Source organism: Anabrus simplex, chromosome 5 (genome assembly GCF_040414725.1).
Source record: "Anabrus simplex isolate iqAnaSimp1 chromosome 5, ASM4041472v1, whole genome shotgun sequence".
Classification (NCBI taxonomy): domain Eukaryota; kingdom Metazoa; phylum Arthropoda; class Insecta; order Orthoptera; family Tettigoniidae; genus Anabrus; species Anabrus simplex.
The window spans coordinates 240,432,280-240,458,991 of record NC_090269.1 but is presented as its reverse complement, the minus strand read 5'-3'; the positions used below and the strand labels follow the sequence as shown (position 1 = coordinate 240,458,991).

The 26,712-nt window shown below is 39.5% G+C and overlaps 1 protein-coding gene across 9 annotated transcripts in view; it reads left to right on the top strand.

Annotated features, from left to right (window-relative positions):
- Positions 1-26,712, top strand: part of Larp4B (La-related protein 4B) — a 965,589-nt gene that overhangs the window by 623,573 nt on the left and 315,304 nt on the right. For all 9 annotated transcript variants that reach the window (XM_067147303.2, XM_067147309.2, XM_067147307.2 and 6 more), the window contains one exon: positions 6,926-7,062. In XM_067147303.2, coding sequence (XP_067003404.1) covers positions 6,926-7,062 — 137 coding nt within the window. The remainder of the gene's footprint in view (positions 1-6,925; positions 7,063-26,712) is intronic.

Sequence of the window (26,712 nt, the reverse complement as noted above, 5' to 3'; positions counted from 1 at the left end):
CCTTCGAAGATGCCAGTGAATACTTTGCCTGGTATACTAATAAAGAGATACCTCGATAGTTGTTGCAATCCTTCCTGTTCCCTTGCTTGTAGATAGGTTCAATTACTGCTTTTGTCCAATCTGAAGGTACCTTACAAACACGCCATGCTAATCTTACTACTCTATGAAGCCATTTCATCCCCGCCTTCCCACTATACTTCACCATTTCAGGTCTAATTTCATCTATAGTATTCCTGCTGCATTATCATAGTGCAGTTTATTTACCATCCTTTCCACTTTGTCAACCGTAATTTCACCAACATAATTTTCCTCCTCCCCATGAGCTTTTGCAACAACACCAGGATAATTTCCATTTACATTGAGAAGATGTTCAAAATATTCCCCCCACCTCTCCAGTGATTGCCTGGGATCTATTATGAGTTCACCTGAGTAACTCAAAATACTGTTCATTTCCTTTTTCCCCTCCCTTCCTAAGATTCTTTATTACTGTCCAGAAAGGTTTCCCTGTTGCTTGACCTAGCCTTTCCAGGTTATTACCAAAATCTTCCCACGACTTCTTTTTGGATTCAACAACTATTTGTTTCGCTCTGTTTCTTTCATCTACGTACAAATCCCTGTCTGCCTCGGCCCTTGTTTGGAGCCATTTCTGATAAGCCTTCTTTTTACGTTTACAAGCTCCTCTCACTTCATTCCACTAAGATGTTCGCCTTTTCCCATCTTTACACACAGTTTTTCCTAGGCATTTCCTTGCTGTTTCTACTACAGCATCCCTGTATGCCACCCATTCACTTTCTATATCCTGAACCTGCTTGCTATCTACTGTTTGAAACTTCTCACTAATCATATCCATGTACTTCTAATTTCCTCGTCCAGGAGATTTTTCTACATTTATTCGTTTGCAGACAGATTTCACTTTATCTTAGGCCTAGAGATATTTAGTTCACTACAGATCAGGTAGTGGTCTGTATCATCGAAAAATCCGCAGAAAACTCGTACATTCCTAACAGATTTCCTGAATTCGAAGTCCGTTGAGATATAGTCTATTATGGATCTGGTACCTCTAGCCTCCCATGTGTAGCGGTGAATAGCCTTATGCTTGAAGAATGTATTCGTAACAGCTAAACCCATACTAGCACAGAAGTCCAGCAAACAGTTCTCATTCCTATTAGCTTGTCAACTTCATCCTCATCTGCACCCTCACATAGTGAATACACTGAGACAATTCTTGTCCTAATTCCTCCAACTGACAAATCTGCCCACCTCATTCGCTCATTTACGTGCCTAACAGAAACTATGTTAAGTGCAATGGTATTCTTGATGAACACCCCTACCCCAGACTCTGCCCTTCCCTTTCTAACACCCGTCAAGTACACTTTATAATCTCCTATCTCTTCCTCATTATCTCCCCTTACCGAATATCACTTACTCCTAGCACATCCAGATGCATCCTCTTTGCTGACGCAGCCAGTTCTACTTTTTCTTCCATAAGCCCCATTAATATTGATAGCTCCCCATCGAATTCCATTTCGTTCGCCAAGTTGTTTCCAAGGAGTCCCTCGCCTGTCAAATGGGAGTGGGACTCCGTTACTCCCATAGGTCCAAGGCTTGCTTTAATGTTCTGAGCTCGGTAAATTCATGAAGCAGGATGCTACCCTACTTGCACGTATTCCAAGTGAGGATCTCGCCTCTAACGGGTTATGGACCACCAGTGTATTGTATAGTCCTAGCCGCTTGAGCACAAGGAGGGCCATGACTCGGAATATGTCTTGAGATGCCCACTCCCATTCCATAGCAACCGGTAACCTGACTCTCACGACCACTTACTAGGCCACTCAGCTGTTGTCCATGGTTCACGAACTAGGACATGACTACAGTAACCCACACCATGAACCATGATAGTTTATTTTACAAAAGAAAAACTAATATCGGGGGGGGGGGAAAAAAGGACCTCACACAATTGTGCGTGTCAGGACTTAATTCACTCATTATACAAAAAGTAGTTCAGCTCAGTACATGTTCAAATTTATTTCATAGTGTGGAACAATTCAAAATGTTCAAATGTTCTATTTCATTGTGTGGAACAATTTGAAATGGTGAAAATCCTTGTTCCAACACAAGTATACATTACGCTTCGTACATCGTGTACGAGTTTGGCTTTTGTAGTCCTTTTGGTGGCAACCCTTGCTGAATTTAATTCATCAACTACAGGCCAGTGGTCACAGCCATAGTCTCTTGTCCACAGGAGGGATTTTCGTGACTCTAGTTTTCGATACATCAGTGCTGGAGCAGTCATCTTCTATCTAATGTTTGCGTTTTTCTGGTTAGTGCAGCAATGGGGTCTTCTGAGACAGCTGTTTGAAACCCAAGCAAATCCAAATTATCCTTGGCAGGATTATGAGCCTTTCTGCAATTCTCCTGATATTCCATCCATGCATTTACCAAGGGGAGGTCCAAAAAAATGTAAGGATACCTTGAGGGTCCATTTCTTGAATTTTATTTATGTGCGCTAGCACTCCATTTGCTGGTCACAAATATCAACACCACGAATACATGGATTGTAGCAGTTTACAAAGGGACATGGTACCTCATATTTCCCCTCTTTCTTAAATCATCCTCTCACATTTGCCACTGGTTCTGCTCCGCTACATGTTGACAAAAGGGTAACACACTTGATATCTCGCCTTTTCACAGCTACCATCTTCTCATCGTTTCTACAAAATTCGTCATAGTCACCCTGTGTAAGCTTTGAATCACGACTGAAATTTACCTCTTTCAACCTATTAACCATGATAGTGCCTGTACCCGCCAGATTAAGTTCTGTCAACTTATACATCAGTCCCACAGTCGTGAAGAAGCTGTCAAAATATACATAACTACCATGTGGAAGTGTCTGTGCTAGTCGCAGAACTACCGAAGACGCTAGTCCCAATTGCTTCACTGGTAATGGTGTGGTTGCGCCTTGGTGAATTTTAAAATCTACTGCTAATCTAAAAGAGGTAGTACTAACAAAATTCTTTAGTCTTACTGGCCTTGGTTTGTTCCTCACATACTGTCTGAGCTTCATCAACCGAGTGGGATGGCAAGACATTTCTTACGAACAGTGTCAGTAATTGGTTGCACCTCCCACAGTCTGTTAGTTGAAACTACTTCAGAATTCACTGCAACAGTTTCAACAAAATATATCCACAAAATATAAACACACTGTCTAAGATCGAAAAACCTGTCGATAACTGTTGTAGGTGCCACAAGGTCCAATCGTACATCATGCCAATACATTCTCATTCGCGGATACAGAATATTCCCCATAACTATATTTACTCCAAATAATTTTTTTATTTTTAATGCACTAGTTTTCAGTTCTTTTCCATTCTTGGACATTGTTGGTGTAGTAGGCAGTAGTTTCAAAAAAATAATCGGGGAAGTATTCTGAGAAGTATTGCAATGGTCTCTTGACTGTGTGGTCCTGAAAAAATGAAAAAACCGTCTGAGGCCATTGAATAATTTCTGTTAATCTACAAAACACAATTAAATATAAAACTAGTGCTTACCACTGTTTCCACGTAATTAATGGATAGACGGTGGAGGTTTCGATAGAAAAGGCTTCCGTCTCGCAGAGGAAAGGTCTAGAATTTGGAGTGGGTGCTGGTAATTCTGGAGATGGTACTGCATCACCTTCACTATCACTTTCAGAGTTGCACAAAACTTCTGGTCTTTCAAAAAGACCAGCGGAATAATCATCTGAAGGACCTTGTATTTCAGAGTCACTTCCTTCTAGCAATTACAAAAATTTTTCTTTGTCATTTTTCAGTGATTCGAACTATGAAATATAAAATAAATGCGGCATGTAAATGAGTACTTCCGGCCTTACTGCTATTTAGTTCTGTTTGCTCAAGTAAGCAATATCATGACATACAAGTTATATTTGGAAAAATTTCATTATATTAAAGCAATATCGCAAGAACTCAAGTTCTGACAACACAGCACTCCATTATGCATATGTAAGGAGACAGCCAGCACAATTGTGCGTATCAACATTCAAAATCTTGTGGTATTACATACGATGATGTATCTTCAAAATTTACATTCACTAACCAATTTACACCTTCATTGATTACATTCTGGTATTCAGTAAAGCTTCTAGATTAATATCAACGCAATAAATAAATACTTTTGGTACTGCTGCTTCCCGCCATCTAGCCGATCAACTGTGTTTTTAAACTCTTCTTCCTTCGCCCTGGCAGTCAAAGCGCTAACTAAAAACAACTGAAATACATGCTGTGTGTCCCGCACAATCACTGCAGTCTGGTCTGGTGCCTAGAAAACGTCAAATACGGTCAGGCATAAATAAAATACGAACCTGCACAATTGTGTGCACATGGTCTGAAAGGGATAAAAGTAATTGGGCTGCATATAATTATGTGCAGCAACACTAGTACCCATTTATATACATGAAGTGGAGGAATGTAATGCGTTAGGATAACACCATCACAGTCGTACAAGAGGATCACGAAAACTTTCACCCACAATGTCACTCGTTTGATTGGCGTTTCAGTTTTGGCTTGTATTATTTGGCCCTTTTTCCACCCATGGTTATGATACGGCGCAAGAAAGTCTCTCCTTCGCGCTCATATCGCTTCAAGTGCGTGTTAGCAGTGTCGTAACGCAACCATTCGTGCATTTCCGTCAAATCATGCGGAACCCATCGTGATGCAATTTTTCGCACGCCCAGGCGTTCCTTCAGGATGTGAAGCACAATTTTATGTGCTAGTCCAGTTTCTTGGGCGAGCTCACAAATCGTCTGGTTTTGATCACTGTCCAGTAACGTGGCAAGAGCATGCACTTCTTCTTTACTGATGATTGTAGGACGACGTGCCCGATGAATGTCCGCCAAAGTTTGCCGACCATTGTTGAAGGCTTTTATCCAATGTGCCACTGTTCTTTAAGGCAATATAGATTCCCCGCAAGCCTCTTTGAAACCTTGATGACACTGTCGTGCTGTACGACCTCTGGCACATTCAGTCTTGATCCAACTCGTTATTCCTGCTTGGAAAGCATAGTGACAACATCAAGTTGGAGCACTAGCTCACAAGTGACTATGTTTCTCTCGCTTATGTGCAGGCAGGTGATGTGGGATGGGCGAGTCAATTTGCTCTGAGGTAAGGTAGGTATGTAACCAGCGTGTGCCGTCAGCGACAATACTACATTCCGTTGCATATCGTCTCAAAACATTGTTGCCACTATTTAAGTTCCAACCTCGCAGGAGACCTACCGATCTCTTTTGTATGTGGTAGCTTCTCGTATTTCAGTGCCTTTTTATTCATTCTTACTTCATAATTTTAATGAGTTGAATGTATATCAGGAAGTTATGTCTGTGGCAGTTTCTGGTATTTCCTCTTCACGTTACGGCCAAAAAACATAATGAACGTTACCTCAAAAATTGTTCAGAGATGCCTATAAAATTAAATTTTAGTTCATTTTACAGGCTAATGAAGGAAACTATTATGCTTTTTGTTGTGAGTGTCGGTTTGATATAAATACAGTGGAACCTTGATAGCTCAAATCACCTTCGGAGATAAATTTTATTTCGAGTTATCGAAATTTCGTGATATACAGAATGCTGTTTTCGAGCATGTAGAGCACATAATTGAATCATATGTACCTACAGGCTTTTACTTAATACATTATTTTTAACCGTACTTAAAAATATACAAAGAAACTGTTTTACGGCATCACTTTAATTATAACACTTATTATAGTGACATTTTAGAAGACAGGATACAGCACATACAGTAGTGAAACAAGAAACATAGCTCCATTAACACCTCCATTAACACCTTTGGAAAAATTCAATTAATCTCTTTTGTTGCAGTTAACCTTTCTTCCCTTCACGGCGAAACTTGTCAATACCACACAGCTGAGTTTTGTAAATGTAGCTTGTCATCTGCGACTTCTGGGCTTGCTTTCGTACGTGACGGGTACTTGACACTTGAGGAATAGCAAGGCTTTGCTGATTTTCCAATCACTAGAAATTTGAGTTTTTCAGTTCCCGTCGTGTTAGTTCCAAGCTTTACTGTAACCCTTTCTTTACTTGACGACTATTTCTCACAAACTACAATGCCGTATTGCACAGTTAATGTTGCACAAAATTCGAGTTAGTGTTTTTTGCTTCAAGGGAGGAAATGTTTGCTTCGAGAAGTCGAGAAATTAGTGTAACCGAATGTAGAGTAATAAAGAAATAAATACACATAAAGAATAGGACAAACGGCCAAAAAATTTAAGTTACTACGAGACATTGAAAATTTGAGTAATGGAGGTTCGAGATATCGAGGTTCGACTGTGTTATTTTTCGTTTGTGTCATAAATGAGTGATTCTGTACTTTTTCTTATAAACATTTTTATGATTTTTAGTTTAAGATTTTAAATGTAATGGTCATTTCACTTTGTAACTGCAGATATGTATGCCTTTTATCTTGTCTTTCTTGCACTTAGACCGTGGCACAATATATGTGACGAAATCCAAGAATTAAAAAAATCTTACTATTTTTGATCGCTAAAAGTTGGCAGCTATGCAGAAGATGTCTAGCTGAAGTGGACACTCGGATGTTTAATGTGTACACAAATTAATAAGAATAACTGCTTTCAGTTTATTTTTCTTTGAAATTCAACCTAATGCACTGCTATACATGGACAAAAGTTCCTTTACTATTCGGAGAAGTGTGTAATTTCTTCGTAAGAGTTGCCTAAATCTGATGTGAAGCTCGGCCCCACATATGAACAGCTGTACCGAAATACTATAGTGTCAGGGCCAGTCCAACTATAGACTGGTAAAATTGAAAATGGATTGTGTGAACAGCATATTAAAAAGTACTTCAAGTCTCTGTAGCCGAGTTTTGAACTATTCTTAGTCTTTCTTTTATTTTTCCAGGGAAAATTTGGCTAATGATGCATATTTGCTTTCGCAAATGGATAATGATCAATATGTTCCCATCTGGACTGTTGCTAATTTTAACCAAGTGAAGAAACTTACAAAGGATATCAAACTAATAACAGAAGTATTAAGAGGTAAGTTGCACAATTGTTTCTGGCTATTGATTTCTTCTATTAGAATTTTTAAAAAAGTTTTAATGTTACTAAAAAATGTTGCTGCATCATAATCACATGTTCAAACTGTACATTATTCAGAGAGTTTATGGAATCTTAACATTACTGAAAATCGTTCAGGATTTCTGGGGATGATGTTTGAAGGGTGATTTAACTATGAAAAGCCATGTCTCCACCAACGATCATGCTCAGTTGGAAAGCCAGCATTTTGTAGGTATAGCCCGACAATGTAATTTCCATTCCAGCAGACTTTTTTGCAGAGCTAGCATGTCTATCTTAACCCACTCCTCCTAACATGCTTTCCAGAGACCATTGGTAGTGTGTGGAAGTCTATTTCCTAAGGCCCATTTCAGGAGTCCAAATGCACAGTAGTCCATGAATAACTCAACAGTAGTGATGAGCGATACCGTGATTTGTGAGTCACAGCGTGATTTGATATCGTGATTTTCTGATATCAGTGATTTTTAGTTGTGACGTGATCACAGTCACCGCATCGTCCGTGCTGCTTGTTATTTGTAGCTTGTGATCAAGAGAATGCCTTGTTATTGTGACTGGGCTATCTCTGTGTAAACATTTATAAGAAAATCAGCCACCTAAGGTTTTGCAATTAATAAACAGCCTACATTTTGGTTGCATTACAGACACTGTGCATTGTTGGATGCGCTTGAGAACGGTTGGCTGTTGAGAGAGCTCTTGCATTATTGTAGTGATAAAGTAGTGAAAACCTATTGAAATAGCTTAATTTTGTGTATATCTGATTCATTTAGTGCTGTTTATATAGTGGTGTTTAGTGCTTGTTGGTAGAAATTGGGAGTAGTAATAATTATTTAAATTTTGTAACAAGTAATTCAGTTGGTCTTCAGTAAATTACGCTTTCTAGGTTAAGTAGGCTAGCTAGGTGCACCTTGTTTCGAATTTAGGTTTAGGTAATACTTAGGTAACAATGTTAACTTTAAAAATATTTGTAAATATCTGTAGATTCGTTGGTTGTACTTACAAAGGCAGATTATCATAAGGAATAGTACCGTAACTTCTGCAGCAACTTCTCCGGTATTTCGTATAGATATACGTTCAAACTATCGCGAAGGTAATAATTTACTACATTAAAAAACACGATACGCCTGTAAACTTCCATTTAAAAAGAAGTTAAAGAGATTACACGGTAATAGTTAACAGTCGTATTGTTATTGATTATTGTCGCTCCTCATATTGAAATATTGCATTGTTGGCTACAGTCGTGAACAAAGGGTGTAGTGTAGTCAAGTAAATATAAATAAAAATCAGCTGACCTTGTATTCCATTCATTTGTACTTCTGAGTAGGTAGTTAGTATCCGTAATTTATATTTCGCTCCCTCGATCTTTCAGTATTTATGAGCGGTTAGCTAATAATAATAAAGTTCATATATCCCAGTAATTGCAGTTCAAGTCCCTGGAGGAGGAGGAGGAGGAGGAGGAGGAGGAGGAGGAGGAGTAGTAGTAGTAGTAGTAGTAGTAGTAGTAGTAGTAGTTTTGATAGAAATATTTGAGAAATTAGTGTAGACAACCTCGTATTTTTCAGTAGGCCTAATTAAGGACACTTTTTTTTTCCTCCGTCCCGTGGAGTAGGGAAAATAATAGTAATCCACCAGCTGTAATAATCACATAACCACATTTCAGTAGAATTGTAGTGAAGATAAGGTATAATATATTAGATAGTATCTTGCCAGTTATATTCGTGTTTTTCTTCGTGTACGGCAATCCTTTTTATACTTAAGCATTTAACCAAACGCAGTGTAGTGTAGTGTAGATACATTGTAGTATAGATACAGTACATTTAGATAGTGCCGTATCTTGCGTGCTATATTCGTGTGTTATCTTTCGTGTATATCTATTAGACCGTAATACTAATAATAATTTGTCTAAGCATTTAGCTTCGTTGGTAATCTTTGAGTACAGTACTTCTTGCAAATTTCGTTTGTTGTGCTTAGTAGTGACATACGGTACGGTACCGGTATCGTAATTAGGATACGTCTGAAAGTAGTTTAAAATTACTGTAGTGTACTGTACTGTACAGTAGTATACGAGTAATATCCTATTAGAATTTAGTGTGCTTATTTTATTATTGTAAAATATTTGTGTAGTACTGCTGTGGTAGAGGTATCCGTAGAAACTCTTACTAAAATATTGTTGAAATTAGGATAGGCTTAATTGCAGTTTGGAATTGTGTAGTTCTTGTGTATTACTTTCGATATTCAGTAATTAACAGCAGCTTTTATCCTGTTAGGGGTTGTAGGATAAAAAAATAAAAAATAAAAAAAATAATTGAGCACGACTAAGTAGTATTGTAGTGTAGTCGTATATTAATTACCTTATTGTTGTGTACTATCCCAGACAATATATCCCTCCGTTCATTTATTTTTTTGCAAATAAGTTATTTTATTTTTTAATTTAAAATTTTTCCCCCCGTAAAGAATGGCTAAGGAGTGCGAGTGTACTTATTGTGGGTGTGGTGAGGCATTGAGGGGTATGAGGGAGGAGTTGGAAAGTTTGAGGGAGATAATTAGGATTCTCACAGAAGACGGGAAGTAAGATAGGACTCCCTCAAACAATGTACAGGTTACAGTAGGTGTACAAGAGGGAGGGGAAGGAAAGGGAGGAGTTGTAGAAGACAGGTGGTCTAATGTTCTAAGGGGAAGGAGATTGTAGGCCAAGGGCTCTCTATTCAGGATCAGAATTCAGGACAGGTGTCTGTGCGAAATCGGTACGAGTCACTCCAGGTAGAACAACAGAGGGAAGATTAGGGACAGGGAACTGTTGCTGAGATGCATGGAAGTAGGAGGAAGGGAAAAGGTAGGAAAGGGAAAGGTAGAGTAGAGGATAGGAAAAGACAGGTAGAACAGGGTCATGGGAAGGAGAAAAGGAAGGAGGAAGTACCTTCTGCAGCTATCAGGAAAGATAGGGCTGACCAGGAGGGGAGGGGATCAAATGAGGTGGGTAGGGTTGAGGCTCTGGTCATGGGGGATTCCATCGTTAGACACGTGGGGAAAGTGTGTGGAGGAAAAGGAACCAGGGTAGAATGTTATCCAGGAATTAGGTTGAGGCAGATGTTGAGGAAAGTAGAAGAGAGGGAGGAGGGGAAGGAGAAGGTGGTAGTGTTTCACGTTGGTACCAACAACGTAAGGCAAGCTGATATAAGTACCAACATAGTTGGAGATGTGTGGGATCTGGTAAATGCAGCACGGGTGAAGTTTAAGAAAGCGGAGATTGTTATTAGTGGAATACTGTGTAGGAGGGATACTGACTGGAGGGTGATTGGGGATTTAAATGAGACTATGGAGTGGGTATGTGGGAAACTGGGAGTGAAATTTCTAGATCCTAATGGATGGGCAGGAGAAAGGGATCTGCGCTCGGATGGCCTTCATTTAAACCGCAGTGGTACGTATAAGTTAGGAAATTTGTTTGGAAGGGTAATAGGGAGGTACATTCAGGGAAACGGGATGGCCTAGGGAGCGGTGATAAGGGAACAGGGAACTGGAAATCAAGTAGGGATGACATAAAATTGTTAGTGTTGAACTGTAGAAGTATTGTAAAGAAAGGAATAGAATTAAGTAATTTAATAGATATATATTTACCAGATATTGTAATAGGAGTTGAATCATGGCTGAGAAATGATATAATGGATGCAGAAATTTTCTCACGGCACTGGAGTGTATATCGTAGAGATAGGAAAGGTGGGAGGGGGAGTTTTCATTCAGGTGAAAGACTTTGTAAGCTACGAAAAAGTTAAAGATGAGACACATGAAATTCTAGGTGTAAGGCTCATTTCTAAAGATAATAGGCAACTTGATATATATTTGGAGTGTACAGATCGGGAAAGGGTAGCACTGATGCGGATTCGGAATTATTTGATAGGGTAGTCAGCTATGTGGGAAACGACATGGAAAGAAATGTGATTGTAGCGGGAGATCTGAATTTGCCAGATGTGAATTGCGAAATGCGAACGACAGGAAGCATGACCAACAAATGGCAAATAAGTTAATATGGGAAGGACAGCTGATTCAGTAAGTGATGGAACCAACCAGAGGGAAAAATATTTTGGATGTGGTGCTGATAAAACCAGATGAGCTCTATAGGGAAACTGAAGTAATAGATGGTATTAGTGATCATGAAGCTGTTTTTGTGGTAGTTAAAAATAAATGTGATAGAAAGGAAGGTAGGACTGTTAGGCAGTACCATATGGCTGATAAAGCAGGTATGAGGCAGTTTCTAAAAAGTAACTATGATCGGTGGAAAACACTAAATAAAAATGTAAACAGCCTCTGGGATGGGTTTAAAGAAATTGTTCAGGAATGCGAAAACAGGTTTGTACCTTTAAGGGTAGTAAGGAATGGTAAAGACCCACCTTATTATAATAGAGAAATAAAGAGACTAAGAAGGAGGTGCAGACTGGAAAGAAATAGTTAGAAATGGCTGTGGAAGTAAGGAGAAATTGAAGGAACTTACTAGAAAATTGAATCTAGCAAAGAAGGCAGCTAAGGAGAACATGATGGCAAGCATAATTGGCTGTCATACAAATTTTAGTGAAAAATGGAAGGGTATGTATAGGTATTTTAAGGCAGAAACAGGTTCCAAGAAGGACATTCCAGGAATAATTAATGAACAAGGGGAGTGTGTATGTGAGGATCTTCAAAAGGCAGAAGTATTCAGTCAGCAGTATGTAAAGATTGTTGGTTACAAGATAGAGGAAGAGACTAAGGCCAAAGAAGTAATAAAATTTACGTATGATAACAATGACATTTACAATAAGATACAAAAGTTTAAAACTAGAAAAGCGGCTGGAATTGATCAGATTTCTGGGGATATACTAAATACAATGGGTTGGGATATAGTACCATATCTGAAGTACTTATTTGATTATTGTTTGGCCGAAGGAGCTATACCAGATGAATGGAGAGTTGCTATAGTAGCCCCTGTGTATAAAGGAAAAGGGTGATAGACATAAAGCTGAAAATTACAGGCCTGTAAGTTTGACATGCATTGTATGTAAGCTTTGGGAAGGCATTCTTTCTGATTATATTAGACATGTTTGTGAAATTAATAACTGGTTCGATAGAAGGCAATTCGGTTTTAGGAAAGGTTATTCCACTGAAGCTCAACTTGTAGGATTCCAGCAAGATATAGCAGATATCTTGGATTCTGGAGGTCAAATGGACTGTATCGTGATTGACATGTCTAAAGCATTTGATAGGGTGGATCATGGGAGACTACTGGCAAAAATGAGTGCAATTGGACTAGACAAAAGAGTGACTGAATGGGTTGCTATATTTCTAGAAAATAGATCTCAGAGAGTTACAGTAGGTGAAGCTTTGTCTGACCCTGTAATAGTTGAGAGGGGAGTTCCTCAGGTCAGTGTTATCGGACCTTTATGTTTTCTTATATATATATAAATGATATGAGTAAAGGAGTGGAATCGGAGGTAAGGCTTTTTGCGGATGATGTTATTCTCTATAGAGTGATAAATAAGTTACAAGATTGTGAGCAACTGCAACGTGACCTCGAAAATATTGTGAGATGGACAGCAGGCAATGGTATGTTGATAAACGGGGCTAAAAGTCAGGTTGTGAGTTTTACAAATAGGAAAAGTCCTCTCAGTTTTAATTACTGCGTTGATGGGGTGAAATTTCCTTTTGGGGATCATTGTAAGTATCTAGGTTTTAATATAAGGAAATATAAGGAATATAAGGAAAGATCTTCACTGGGGTTATCACATAAATGGGATTGTAAATAAAGGGTACCGATCTCTGCACATGGTTATGAGGGTGTTTAGGGGTTGTAGTAAGGATGTAAAGGAGAGTGCATATAAGTCTCTGGTGAGACCCCAACTAGAGTATGGTTCCAGTGTATGGGACCCTCACCAGGATTACCTGATTCAAGAACTGGAAAAAATCCAAAGAAAAGCAGCTCGATTTGTTCTGGGTGATTTCCGACAAAAGAGTAGCGTTACAAAAATGTTGCAATGTTTGGGTTGGGAAGAATTGAGAGAAAGAAGAGCTGCTCGACTAAGTGGTATGTTACAAGTGATGAAAATCATTTTTCGTCCGTATTGAAAGTTTCATAAACTTGTAATGTATTCAATAGGTGGAAATAAACAAAAGATATTATCCTATATACAGTTTAAGTGGTATGTTCCGAGCTGTCAGCGGAGAGATGGCGTGGAATGACATTAGTAGACGAATAGGTTTGAATGGCATCTATAAAAGTAGGAAAGATCACAATATGAAGATAAAGTTGGAATTCAAGAGGACAAACTGGGGCAAATATTCATTTATAGGAAGGGGAGTTAGGGATTGGAATAATTTACCAAGGGAGATGTTCAATAAATTTCCAATTTCTTCGAAATCATTTCGGAAAAGGCTAGGAAAGCAACAGATAGGGAATCTGCCACCTGGGCGACTGCCCTAAATGCAGATCAGTATTGATTGATTGATAATTTACTTCTAGGCGTACACATATAATCATTTTATTATTTACATTCGTTTTTTGTAGACATGCCGAAGTTCAACCAATATGTCAAGGAAAAAATAGGATCAACATTGGTAACAGTCGTGTTTTATACTGTAACCGATTATTTGGTATGTGCTAGGAAATGAAATTCTACACATTGATCTGGCACAAGCGAAAAGTATAATGATGAATGACTATTCTCAGCCACCTAATGTGAGGTTAACGATACCAGTGCACCTTCCCTAGTTACCAGTACCGGCAGTAATTTAGAAAAATGTGTGGTATGGAAAGGGGTTGACCCAGCTGCGTGAGGGCACGTGGGAAGCTACAATGAGGGGCGGTCTCAGAGGCTCGGCAATACACTTGAGGGATGTGACGTTTTGACCACATGGCTATCTAATATCTGCAAGCCTAGAGCCTAAAGCCAAGACCTTTCGAGGCATGGAGTGTTCTTGTTCTTAATTAAATTTAGAGTAAGTGGTTTAAATGAAATAATTCAAAATTACAAATTTTGTTCATTAGCTATTCCTTATCTTAAGTCTGTAATTTTCATCACATTATTGTGTTTTAGATTTCACAAGAGCATGCTGCTATTGCTAGTCACAAAGCAAAATCAACCATGGAAATAACACTGGACAGACTCTGCTCACACAAAGTATACCTCTCACAATCCACCGTAGTTTCTATGCTCATATGTTTAGAGCCTGGTTGCTGAAAATATCCCCTGGAATTCTGTGCATAGTCGTGTTTTCAGAGATTTGTTTACAGAAATACACCAACACATACTTTCAACATCTACATTAAAGAAAAACTACTTAATAATAGGAGGTAATTTTTCCAGTCACAGAGGATATTTGGGAGTCCTTACACAGGGTTATATGTGGACAAAACCAGCAACTCTGTGGGCAGGTACATTGCTAATCTTATAGTAGGAAAACTGGAACCCAATTGGCATTTACTGCTCTCCTTTGTTCTAAGCAGCTTCAGAAAATAGAGCAAAGCATTGTGTACATCATCAAACAGTTGTTGTATCCTGGGAATGTTGATGATTATAAAGACCTTCTCCTTGTCTCCAATGCTGCTTCCTACATGATTGCTACTCTACCTCTCGTTAAAACTTTCTACCCTTCTTTAATGTTCATGTTACTTGCATGGCCCATGCCTTGCACAGACTCACAGAAATAGTTAGGGCCAAGTTGCCTGCAGTAAATAATCTGATTTCAACAACGAAGAGAGTGTTCTGTAAGCTTCCATCAAGAATAGCCATCTTCTGAGAGAAATTCCCCTCTATTCTTTTCCACCACAGCCAATCATCAGACGTTGGGGTTCCTCAATGGAAGCTGCCCTGTATTATATGGAACATCTGTGATAGACAATATGCCTTTAACAGACAACTCTGCATGTGTGTCGTATGGGCAAAGATCTGCTAAAGGATTATTCCAGTGTTCAGAGAGACATTGCATATATTCGGGCAAATTTTTCATTTCTTCCAGTCAATCATTACAAAAATAGGAAAAAAAAAAGTAGAGTCTCAGATATATTTAGTAATTGAGGAAGCTGAGAATATTATACAAAGTACTAGGGGTAAAGTAAGGGATAAAATAAGACAGGTGGGCTAGTGTATTGCAGAAGAATCTAGGTAATTCAGTGCAGGAAAGGGTACATCAGGTAATTGATGGGGAAAAGTAGACCTACCTAGTGAAATTGAACTGAAAAATGTAGGTAAATTTTGCTATGCCTCTCAAACATCTGTGAGTGTAGAGCACATTTTTTTCTGCTTTTAAAATTGTTTTAACAGACAAAAGACGCAGCCTGACTGTGGAAAATTTGGAGAAGATTATTGTTATGTGCTGTAAAGCAAACTACGACTGAAAAGTGCAGCAGGAATGTTCCTCACAAATAAATATGCATACCAGTACTACGCATTTAATTTAATTTTAGTATGGTACTGATGAAAATTTTTTGTTTCATAATCCATAGCTGTTTGTAATAAACGCCTGTTTAATTATGCCTTCATTTTGCAACTATTCCTATTTAGAAAGGTTAGCCTATACCACATTACTGTACTTAACGTAAAAAAAAAATCACATTACAGTGTAGGTCTATATTGTCATATTTTAAAGTCTATTTTCTGCCTATTTTTAAAGCATGTTTGAAGTGCCTATATTATCTTTTAAAAACCTATTTACTTGTTTAAATATTCCATTTTAGGTGCCTAAAACATTTTTTTAGAGTCTAAAATCCCAGGTCTGTATCATCAGATACATGCCGATTGTTGACTACTGCTTTCTGACCAAGCAAGTGAGAGATGCTTGCATTCCAAATGTTTATTCAGATTTGAAGTACTTCTTCTTAAGACAATTTCTGTTTGCACATATTACATAATGTGAAATTTTCATCCACTTCTTTAAAGGACTGCTACAGGTCACTGTTTTTCCTTTTTCTAGAAAATGCCATTTCAGTCAACTTGGCTCCCAATACTGAGCTCCAGTGACAATATGCCCCCGGGCATTCCAAAATACAGGAGAAATACACGTTTGTTACTATTCTAGGAGAGTCCCGTGTACCACGATTTTTTTGAACGCACGCTAAAAGAATAATACCACACTGCGATTCAACTGACAGTTTCCTGAAACTGATATTGCAAGCGATGCCGAGGATTATGAATGTTTCAGTTGTTAATATATTCGGGAGAAATGTGCTCAGTTCCTACAAATACATTATATACTGAACGATATGTTGATGTCCTTAAAAAATGAAATCAACAAATGTCCATACTGTTGGTAATCATGGCGATGCTGCTTCCTTGAACGCATCGCTTCGCGTGGATACCGTTGCGGCAGCACATGTCGTGATATCACGACTGATCACAACATCGATTACAGTCACAGTTTAGGTAGCAACATTCTAGTTCGGTATATGGAGTTAAGAGGGTGTATGGTGATCACTTGAAGTGAAATCTTGAAATCACGGCTGATCACAGTGATAGCGTAGAAAGTAACAGTCGTTACTCGTGATTTATTGATATCAGTGAAAAAATCACAGTTCATGAAATATCGCCCATCACTACTCAACAGGTGCTATCACTGGAATGTCAGTAAAAGCAATTGCACAAATTCCAGTTTCCATCTCCATTCTCTCAAGAACAGACTAGTCGAAAGTGAGGCTTGGCTGGATTCCTTATCTTGATGAACCCATACCTGACTTTTCCCCTCCCATCCAGTGCTGGAATATGTTGTTTTTATTTTAAATAGATGTTAGAATGTCTTGCTGATAGTATGCAGAGTTCACCTTCACATTATTAGCGACACGGCGAATGGTTAACTTGCGATTGTAGCAGTATCCAGCGATGATTATGAAACCCCTTGGGGAACTTTTGTACCATTCTTTATACAATCTTTGATAATTTCTGTCTCTAGGGCCGTAGTAAATTCATTGAGGTTTGTTGCATTCACTAAGGTCTACATATGCTTTGTCTAATGTTGCCTGATTTTTTTCCATCTGTCCCCTGAGAGATTGCCCTCGTACAGCTTTTTTGCGTTCGTGTGACATTCTGAAATGTGACAAGGCAGCAGCTTGTGAACTTGGTGATTACGCCGCTTTCCTAATTGCAGGTCCGTGTTCATTATGGTTTTAACTGTTTAAACAGACATCCCAAACTCACATGTGATAGTTCTTTGAGGGGGCAGGTTACCACCTGAGACAAGATCAGTTACTTTCCTCGCAACTTCTGGTGTACGGCTAGTTGTGGATTTGCGTGTTCTCCTTGCCCTCTGGAATTAAGCCCAGTTGGCATTTGCCTTTTTTATTAAATACAGCACTGATCCTCTTCTTCGATATCAAGAAATCTCGCTTCTTGCACATTCCTTGGATTGCAGAATATAGCATCAGATAGGGCTGTTATGTAGCCCTCCCAGTAAGATTCAGTCCATTTCAGCCTTGTTGCACCCTACTTCATTCCCGTACAGTGTGTCTGGTTTACTTAATGCTGGTACAATGTGTGGTTGACTTCCGCTGTGATGTCGAAGTATATAAAGACCTCATCCCTCACATGATACGCCGAGATTGATCCTGGCCAGCCAATCATGGTAGATCCTCTTGTCAAGACCACGCCGTGGACTTCTACTTGGTCCCAAGAAAATAACAAACTCTAGGGTGTTTTACACGAGTCATAGAACTTAGGGCCGATTGTATAAACCGTTTGATCTTAGATCAGAGACGAAATTGATCTCGGTTCACGCAAAACTCGTACATTTGTATTGTATAAACATTATTCTGTGATCAGTTCGCACTGAACTATGATCAACTTTGACTGGAGATATTTCTCCGATCAAACTCTTTGATCTTAGTTCAAGGAGTTGTTTCCTACTTGGGATACAAGAACAGCTGATTGTTAATAAAATATTACCTGTGTTTTTACGATAAATGGTAAAAAAATACGCTGAAGTCTAACCTCATACATTGCTAGCTATAGTTGGCTGTATATAGGCAATATTACGCTTCTTTTACTGCAGTGTAATGTAATAATTCTATAACATAACCTCGATAAATTGCTTACGTTATATATCCCGTTCGTATTTTACAGATGTCTGATTACTCTGATATCTCGGATATATATTCTGATGATGAAAATGATTAATTTTGTCGGGCTCCTCGTGTGTTCTGTGAATGAGGAAATCATATGAGAGAATTGAGTGATAAGAAGTTAAAACTGAGGGATCACTTGGGAAAAGATACCGTGGAACAGCTGGAACTCAGGTTGCGTGATATTCTACTTAAAACCTCCTAACTCATATGCACATGTTGCTACTAACTTTGAGATTCTTTGCCATGGGAACGGGAAGTTTTCAGTTAGTCGTTGATTTACTGCATGTAGACGCAGCGACAGTCTGCAGAGCCATTAATCGCGTATCTAATCTCATTGCTGCACTGAAACACGAGTTTATCAAAATGCCCTCCGAACAAAATGACGTGAGGAAAATCATACGTGATTTTTTCGATGTAAAACACTTCCCTGGTGTTATAGGCGCTATAGATTGTACTCGGATACTTTTAATATCTCCTGGGGGCGATAACGCAGAAGTTTATATGAATCGTCATGGGTAGTTTTCGTTAAATATTAAAGTTATTTGTGATGCTAGGCTCAGGTCCCTAAATATCGTAGCTTATAATCGAGCGCAAGCAATCAGGTCAGCAATAGAAACAACATTTGGAGTTGTGAAAAGACGGTTCCCTTGTCTCAGTATGAGGCTAAGAGTGAAGTTAGCTCGTGTTCCAGTAATCATAGTTGCAGCATTCGTCTTGCACGATATCGCTGTAAATGCAGTAAATGAGGTTCCTGAAAGAGATGAGGCTGTGTTCGTTGCAAGAAGAGTGTTCGAAGAAATTTCAGTACCTGCTGCAAATGACGTTCATGGAAGAGAAAACACTGCTATAAGGGCAGCAATTATTAATACCGTAGTGTATTTAGGTAACATACATACATTACATACATTATCATTATAGACTGTTATGCCTTTCAGCGTTCAGTCTGCAAGCCTCTGAGAATTTACTAAACGTCGCCACAATCCTAGATTTGCAACTAGTGTTGTGGCCTCATTTAGTTCTATACCTCTTATCTGTAAATCGTTAGAAACAGAGTCTAACCATCGTCGTCTTGGTCTCCCTCTACTTCTCTTACCCTCCATAACAGAGTCCATTATTCTCCTAGGTAACCTATCCTCCTCCATTCGCCTCACATGACCCCACCACCGAAGCCGGTTTATGCGTACAGCTTCATCCATCGAGTTCATTCCTAAATTAGCCTTTATCTCCTTATTCTGTGTTCCCTCCTCCCATTGTTCCCACCTGTTTGCACCAGCAATCATTCTTGCTACTTTCATGTCTGTTACTTCTAACTTATTAATAAGATATCCTGAGTCCACCCAGCTTTCGCTCCCATAAAGCAAAGTTGGTCTGAAAACTCACCGATGTAAAGATAGTTTCGTCTGGGAGCTGACTTCCTTCTTACAGAATATTGCTGATCGCAACTGCGAGCTCACTGCATTAGATTTACTACACCTTGATTCAATCTCACTTACTATATTAGCATCCTGGGAAAACACACAACCTAAATACTTGAAATTATCGACCTGTTCTAGCTTTGTATCACCAATCTGACATTCAGTTCTGTTGGATTTCTTACCTACTGACATCAATTTAGTCTTCGAGAGGCTAATTTTCATACCATACTCATTGCACCTATTTTCAAGTTCCAAGATGTTAGACTGCAGGCTTTCGGCACAGTCTGCCACTAAGACCAAGTCGTCAGCATAGGCCAGGCTGCTTACTACATTTTCACCTAACTGAATCCCTCTCTGCCATTTTATACCTTTCAGCATATGATCCATGTAAACTACAAGCAGCAAAGGTGAAAGGTTACAGCCTTGTCTAACTCCTGTAAGTACCCTGAACCAAGAACTCATTCTACCATCAATTCTCACTGAAGCCCAATTGTCAACATAAATGCCTTTGATTGATTTTAATAATCTACCTTTAATTCCATAGTCTCCCAGTATAGCGAACATCTTTTCCCTCGGTACCCTGTCATATGCTTTCTCTAGATGTACGAAACATAAACACAACTGCCTATTCCTCTCGTAGCATTTTTCAATTACCTGATGCATACTGAAAATCTGATCCTGACAGCCTCTCTGTGGTCTGAAAGCACACTGGTTTTCATCCAACTTCCTCTCAACGACTGATCGCACCCTCCCTTCCAAGATGCCTGTGAATACTTTGCCTGGTATACTAATCAATGAGATACCTTGATAGTTGTTGCAATCCTTCCTGTTCCCTTGCTTATAGATCGGTGCAATTACTGCTTTTGTCCAATCTGAAGGTACCTTACCAACACTCCACGCTAATTTGACTACTCTATGAAGCCATTTCATCCCTGCCTTCCCACTATACTTCACCATTTCAGGTCTAATTTCATCTATTCCTGCTGCCTTATGACAATGGAATTTATTTACTATCCTTTCCACTTCCTCAAGCATAATTTCACCAACATCATTTTCCTCATTTTTTGCAACACCACCATGGTGATTTCCTTTTACATTGAGAAGATGTTCAAAATATTCCCTCCACCTCTCCAGTGATTCCCTGGGATCTGTTATGAGTTCACCTGAATTACTCAAAACACTGTTCATTTCCTTTTTCCCTCCCTTCCTAAGATTCTTTATTACTGTCCAGAAAGGTTTTCCTGATGCTTGACCTAGCCTTTCCAGGTTATTACCAAAATCTTCCCATGACTTCTTTTTGGATTCAACAACTATTTGTTTCGCTCTGTTTCTTTCATCTACGTACAAATCCCTGTCTGCCTCGGCCCTTGTTTGGAGCCATTTCTGATAAGCCTTTTTACGTTTACAGGCTGCTCTCACTTCCTCATTCCACCAAGATGTTCGCCTTTTCCCATCTTTACATACAGTTGTTCCTAGGCATTCCCTTGCTGTTTCTACTACAGCATCCCTGTATGCCACCCATTCACTTTCTATATCCTGAACCTGCTTACTGTCTACTGTTCGAAACTTCTCACTAATCATATCCATGTACTTCTGTCTAATTTCCTCGTCCTGGAGATTTTCTACCCTTATTCGTTTGCAGACAGATTTCACTTTCTCTACCCTAGGCCTAGAGATACTAAGTTTGCTACAGATCAGATAATGGTCTGTATCATCGAAAAATCCCCGAAAAACTCGTACATTCCTAAAAGATTTCCTGAATTCAAAGTCTGTTAAGATATAGTCTATTATGGATCTGGTACCCCTAGCCTCCCATGTGTAGCGGTGAATAGCCTTATGCTTGAAGAATGTATTCGTAACAGCTAAACCCATATACTAGCACAGAAGTCCAGCAAACGCTTCCCATTCCCATTAGCTTCCATATCTTCCCCACATTTACCAATCACCCTTTCGTATCCTTCCGTTCTATTCCCAACTCTCGCATTGAAATCTCCCATTAGCACTATTCTATCCTTGCTGTTCACCCTGACCACGATGTCACTCAATGCTTCATAAAACTTGTCAACTTCATCCTCATCTGCACCCTCACATGGTGAATGACTCTGCTCATGGAAGCACGCAAGTAAATCGGCTCTCCGTTTAAGCGAATTTTGTAGGTGAACGGAAGCAGTGTGTGGTGTGTAAAAGTGCAGATCTGTGGAACGTGTGCCAGGGTTCAAGTTGAGACCAGTTTTTAATCGATATCGTTGTGTATATCAGCATAATATTAAAAATGGGCCGTCATCCTAATAAAGCTAGCAGCGGTAGTGCCAGCAGTGGTGCCAACGAAATCGAACAGGCGGTGAGAAAGGTACTGGACGAGGCCGTGCTCTCCGAACGCTTCGTGGAAAGTATTGTAAGTGCAGTGGCAAGACAGGTGACGGAAATTGTGGTGAAAGAACTTGAGCGTAGTCTCCAGTTCAATGCTGAATTGGTGAATGACCTAAACAAAAAACTCGAGTGCCGCGAAAGAGAAATAAAACATCTCAAAGAAGTTGAGGCGAAGTGCGACTCCCTGGAACAGTACCAAAGGAGGTCAAGTTTACGTCTGTTTGGTATTGATGAAAGTGAGGCTGAGAACACAGACGACATTGTTGTGAGCCTCTGCAATAAACTGGACGCCAAGGTAACCAAAACTGACATTGACAGGAGCCACAGAGTAGGACCGAAGGTGCCAGGAAAACCTCGACCCATCATTGTGATGTTCACGTCCTTCCGCTCCAGGCAAGAGGTTTTCACACGGAAGCGCCAACTGAAAGGAACACCTACCACTACCACGATACGAGAAGACTTGACTGCAACTCGTCTAGCAATTCTGAAGGCAGCCATCACTGTTCATGGACTAAGGAACACTTGGACTGATCACGGGGATATCATAATTAAGTTGGCAGATGGTACAAGGCGTCGTATTAACCGCATGTGTGATATTCCTAGATTGTAATCTGCAAACATCACCACATCAGTACAGAACTACATTCGCTTTTAATGTGAGTACCGAAATATTGTCTTCCCTTGCTTTCATAGTAGGAATTCACTACAGTTAAGTTTCACTTTCTCTTTCTCCCCCCCCCCCCTCTCTCTCTCTCTCTCTCTCTCTCTCTCTCTCTCTCTCTCTCATTCATCAATCTCCCATAACACACTTCCTATCACATCTTTTACTATATCAGGTATCTGTTTTCCAAGTATAACATCGCTAGTTAGAACCCTCTAGTTTAAAATCAGATTCATTTGTGTGATTTACCTTGTATAATCTGTTTTTAGTGTGTTCTGTCATTGTTATTAGCTTTGCACTGTCTTTTATTTCTCCAGTGATCAGTATTGCTTGAACTGTATTTAACCGTAGTCCTCCCGTTAGTACTGTTTTAGTTTTAATTTTCTGTTCCGAAGTTGGCATACCTTTTAACACAACAAGGGCATGCTTCTGACGACAGCAGGTCTAAGCGCATTCCTTTAGTTCCATCCCCTTGCTCCCCTCTTCCGTTAACCGCTCCCTTCACTCACATAGGTGCTACAGCAAACCCAGGTCCTATTTCAGCCGCTAGTATCTTGAAAGAAACCGTGGACCAATTTCCAAGAGCTCTTAATGTTTGTCACTGTAATGTGCAGTCTTTGCTCTCCCAAACGCGCATGGATGAAATGCATAACCTGTTTTCTACGCGCCAGTTCCATGCAATTCTTATGTCTGAAACGTGGCTGAGCAGCAAATGCCCCAGTTCAGCTGTTGACATAGACGGGTACGTCCTTCTACGAAATGACCGCGAGGGGAAAGGCGGTGGGGGGGGTGGCTGCTTATGTTGCCAGAGACCTCAACCCTCAAGTAATTAGCCATTCACCTTCACAGTATGAACGTAAACCAGAGTTTTTGTTTATAGAGATAACACTGTCTAGAACGAAATGCTTGCTGGGAGTGGTTTACAAGCCTCCGAAAGTAGGGTATTTGACCGACCTTGAGACTGAAATACTAAACCTTCTGCCAGACTATGAACACGTTAATGTAATGGGCGACTTCAACACAAATTTGTTAGACAGTACCGCAGCTTCAACTCGACAGTTTTGTAACATTTTCGAAGCATGTAACATGTCAATTTTACCTCTTGGACCAACCCACCACACTAATAGCAGTCACACCCTTCTCGATCTAATAATAACAAACAATTCAGCGAAAGTCCTGCAACATGGACAGACATCAGCCCCGGGGCTATCTGGACATGACATAATCTACCTGTCCTACCAATTACAAACTCCGAAACCGAGGTCGAAAATATTATCATTCAGGGACCTCAGACGAATTGACGCAGATAAATTAGAAGATGCTCTTTCCGCGCCGTGGATGGAGATAAATCGCGCCAATAATCTACAGGAAATGGTCTCAACATTTAATAACCTAGTAACGCAACTCTACGATCGGCACGCCCCAGTGCGTACGGGAAAAGTTTCCAGAGCTCCTAAGCCGTGGATAAATGACGAAATTCGCCACTTAATGGCTAAACGAGACGCTGCTCATAGACGATACAAGCACTACCCAACGGAAGTGAACCACCAGACTTATAAAACACTGCGTAATAAAACGACCTCTAAAATTCGAAGCGCTAGACTACGTTACGCCCATAACTTGATTAGACCTGACGTACGCCCTGCGGCGATGTGGAAATCTATGAAATATTTTGGTATCAATAACCAGAAATCTAACGATGAACTAAATGTTAACGTAGATGAATTAAACGACCATTTCATCTCGCCAATGGGAATTAATCCAGTCGTAAAGGAGAAAACTATTAATACATATGATAATACGCCATCTCCACAAAGATCAATTTTACTTCAGTCACGTCACACCGCAAGAAGTGATTGACTCAATAAAACGCATCAAGACCAGGGCTAGGGGCGTAGATAATATAGGCCATGAAATGCTCATGAAAATTCTCCACCACATCATTTATCCATTGGTGAATATTTTTAATTACTCACTGCAACAGGGGACTTATCCGGAAATATGGAAAATGGCCATAGTTCGCCCGCTTCCGAAAATAAGACTTGCAAAGGACGTCGGTGACTATCGGCCGATTAGCATCTTATGCATATTGTCAAAAGCTTTAGAATTCATAGTTCACAAGCAAATTACCGACTATCGTATTCAACACAATCTTCTTGATATCCACCAGTCCGGCTTTAGACCGAATCACAGCACCTGCAGTGCATTAACACATGTGACTGATGACATAAGGCAAGCTATGGACAACAAACAACTGACAGTTCTAGCGTTATTGGACTTTAGTAAAGCTTTCGACACTGTTGACAGGGACATACTTATATCCAAATTAAATAGTTTAAATTTCTCCGCGAGTGCACTCCAGTGGATCAGATCCTATCTCACCGGTCGCCAGCAGTGTGTACTTAATAACAACAATGAATATTCAAATTGGCGTACGGTCGACGTAGGAATACAAGGATCTCTACTGGGCCCCCTATTTTTATCTTTGTATATAAATGGCATATCTTCCGGATTAAAACACTGTAAATACCACTTATACGCTGATGACCTACAGATATATATACACAGCAAACCCGAAAACCTACACTCAGAAACACGTCACCTGAATGAAGACTTGATGACCATAGATATATGGGCCAGAAATCACGGATTAAAATTAAACCCATCAAAATCCCAGGCAATAATTATTGGTTACCCTAAATTACTTTTCAAGCTCAATCGAACAGCGTTACCACAGTTGTCCATAAGTGGTACTCCCATACAGTATAGCCAAAATGTAAGAAATCTTGGCATAATATTTGACGAACATCTGTCCTGGTCTGCCCAAACTATATCTGTGTGTAGGAAAATATACGGAACGCTACGCTTTCTCAGTAAACTCAAATTCACTTTCCCTTTTAAACTAAAGAAAATTCTTGTTGAATCACTCGCATTACCTCATTTTGATTATTGCAACATAGTTTACAACAACCTAGGAGTAGACTGGGGAAGGAAATTACAGTGCGCTCAGAATGCCTGTGTAAGATTTATCTGTGGACTTCGTTACGCTGACCATGTCACACCGTCTTACACGCGGCTCGGGTGGCTTCACCTGCAAGAACGACGCACACTTCATACTCTTTGCTTCTTGCATACTATTCTTAAAAGTTCTCAACCAGCCTATTTCCGTGATCGAATGAAGCTCCTCTCCACAGACCATAACAAAAATACCCGATCCTGCAGCACCATGTGTTTATCCCTTCCTGTACACAGAACAGCAATCTACACGAAATCATTCACCGTTACCGCAGCCCGACAATGGAATCTCTTACCAGTGAACGTCAGAAGCATGTCCAGCAGCTTAGCTTTTAAACATGCCTGTGTCGAAATACTAGGTAAACATGCATGAATCATAAAATTATGACCTGAAAACACCTACTCCTACCGCCTCTTCATCATCATTTCCCTCTTCCTTTCACAGATATTCTTCTTCTTACTAATCCTTCTCTTCACCTCTCAACTGAAGGCGATATTTCGGTGTACTGTAGAAATGTATATATTTTCTAAACTTTTTCTTAAGTAGTTGTTATAGTACTCATTATTCATAATGATATTCTTAGTACTCATTATTCATAGTTATATTCTTAGTACTCATTATTCATAATTATACTCTTAGTACTCATTATTCATAATTATATTCTGCACTTTACGTACGATTTATATCATAGATGATATGATCTTTTTTTTTTTAAGTGTGGTTACTTTTGTTAATGGTATTACTGTTACTATTGCCCATATTATCATATTATTGTCATCAGTAGTTATTATTAAGTGTTCTAGGTTAAGACTGGTTAAGTGTAAGAAAGGGAGTACATCCCTAACTTTGCCAGGATAAATAAAACATATTACTTGCTTACTTATTACTTACTTACAATTCTTGTCCTAATTCCTCCCACTGACAAATCTACCCACGTCATTCACTCACTTACGTGCCTAACAGAAACTATGTTGCGTGCAATGGTATTCCTGATAAAGAGCCCTACCCCAGACTCTGCCCTTCCCTTTCTAACACCCGGCAAGTACACTTTATAATCTCCTATCTCTTCCTCCTTATC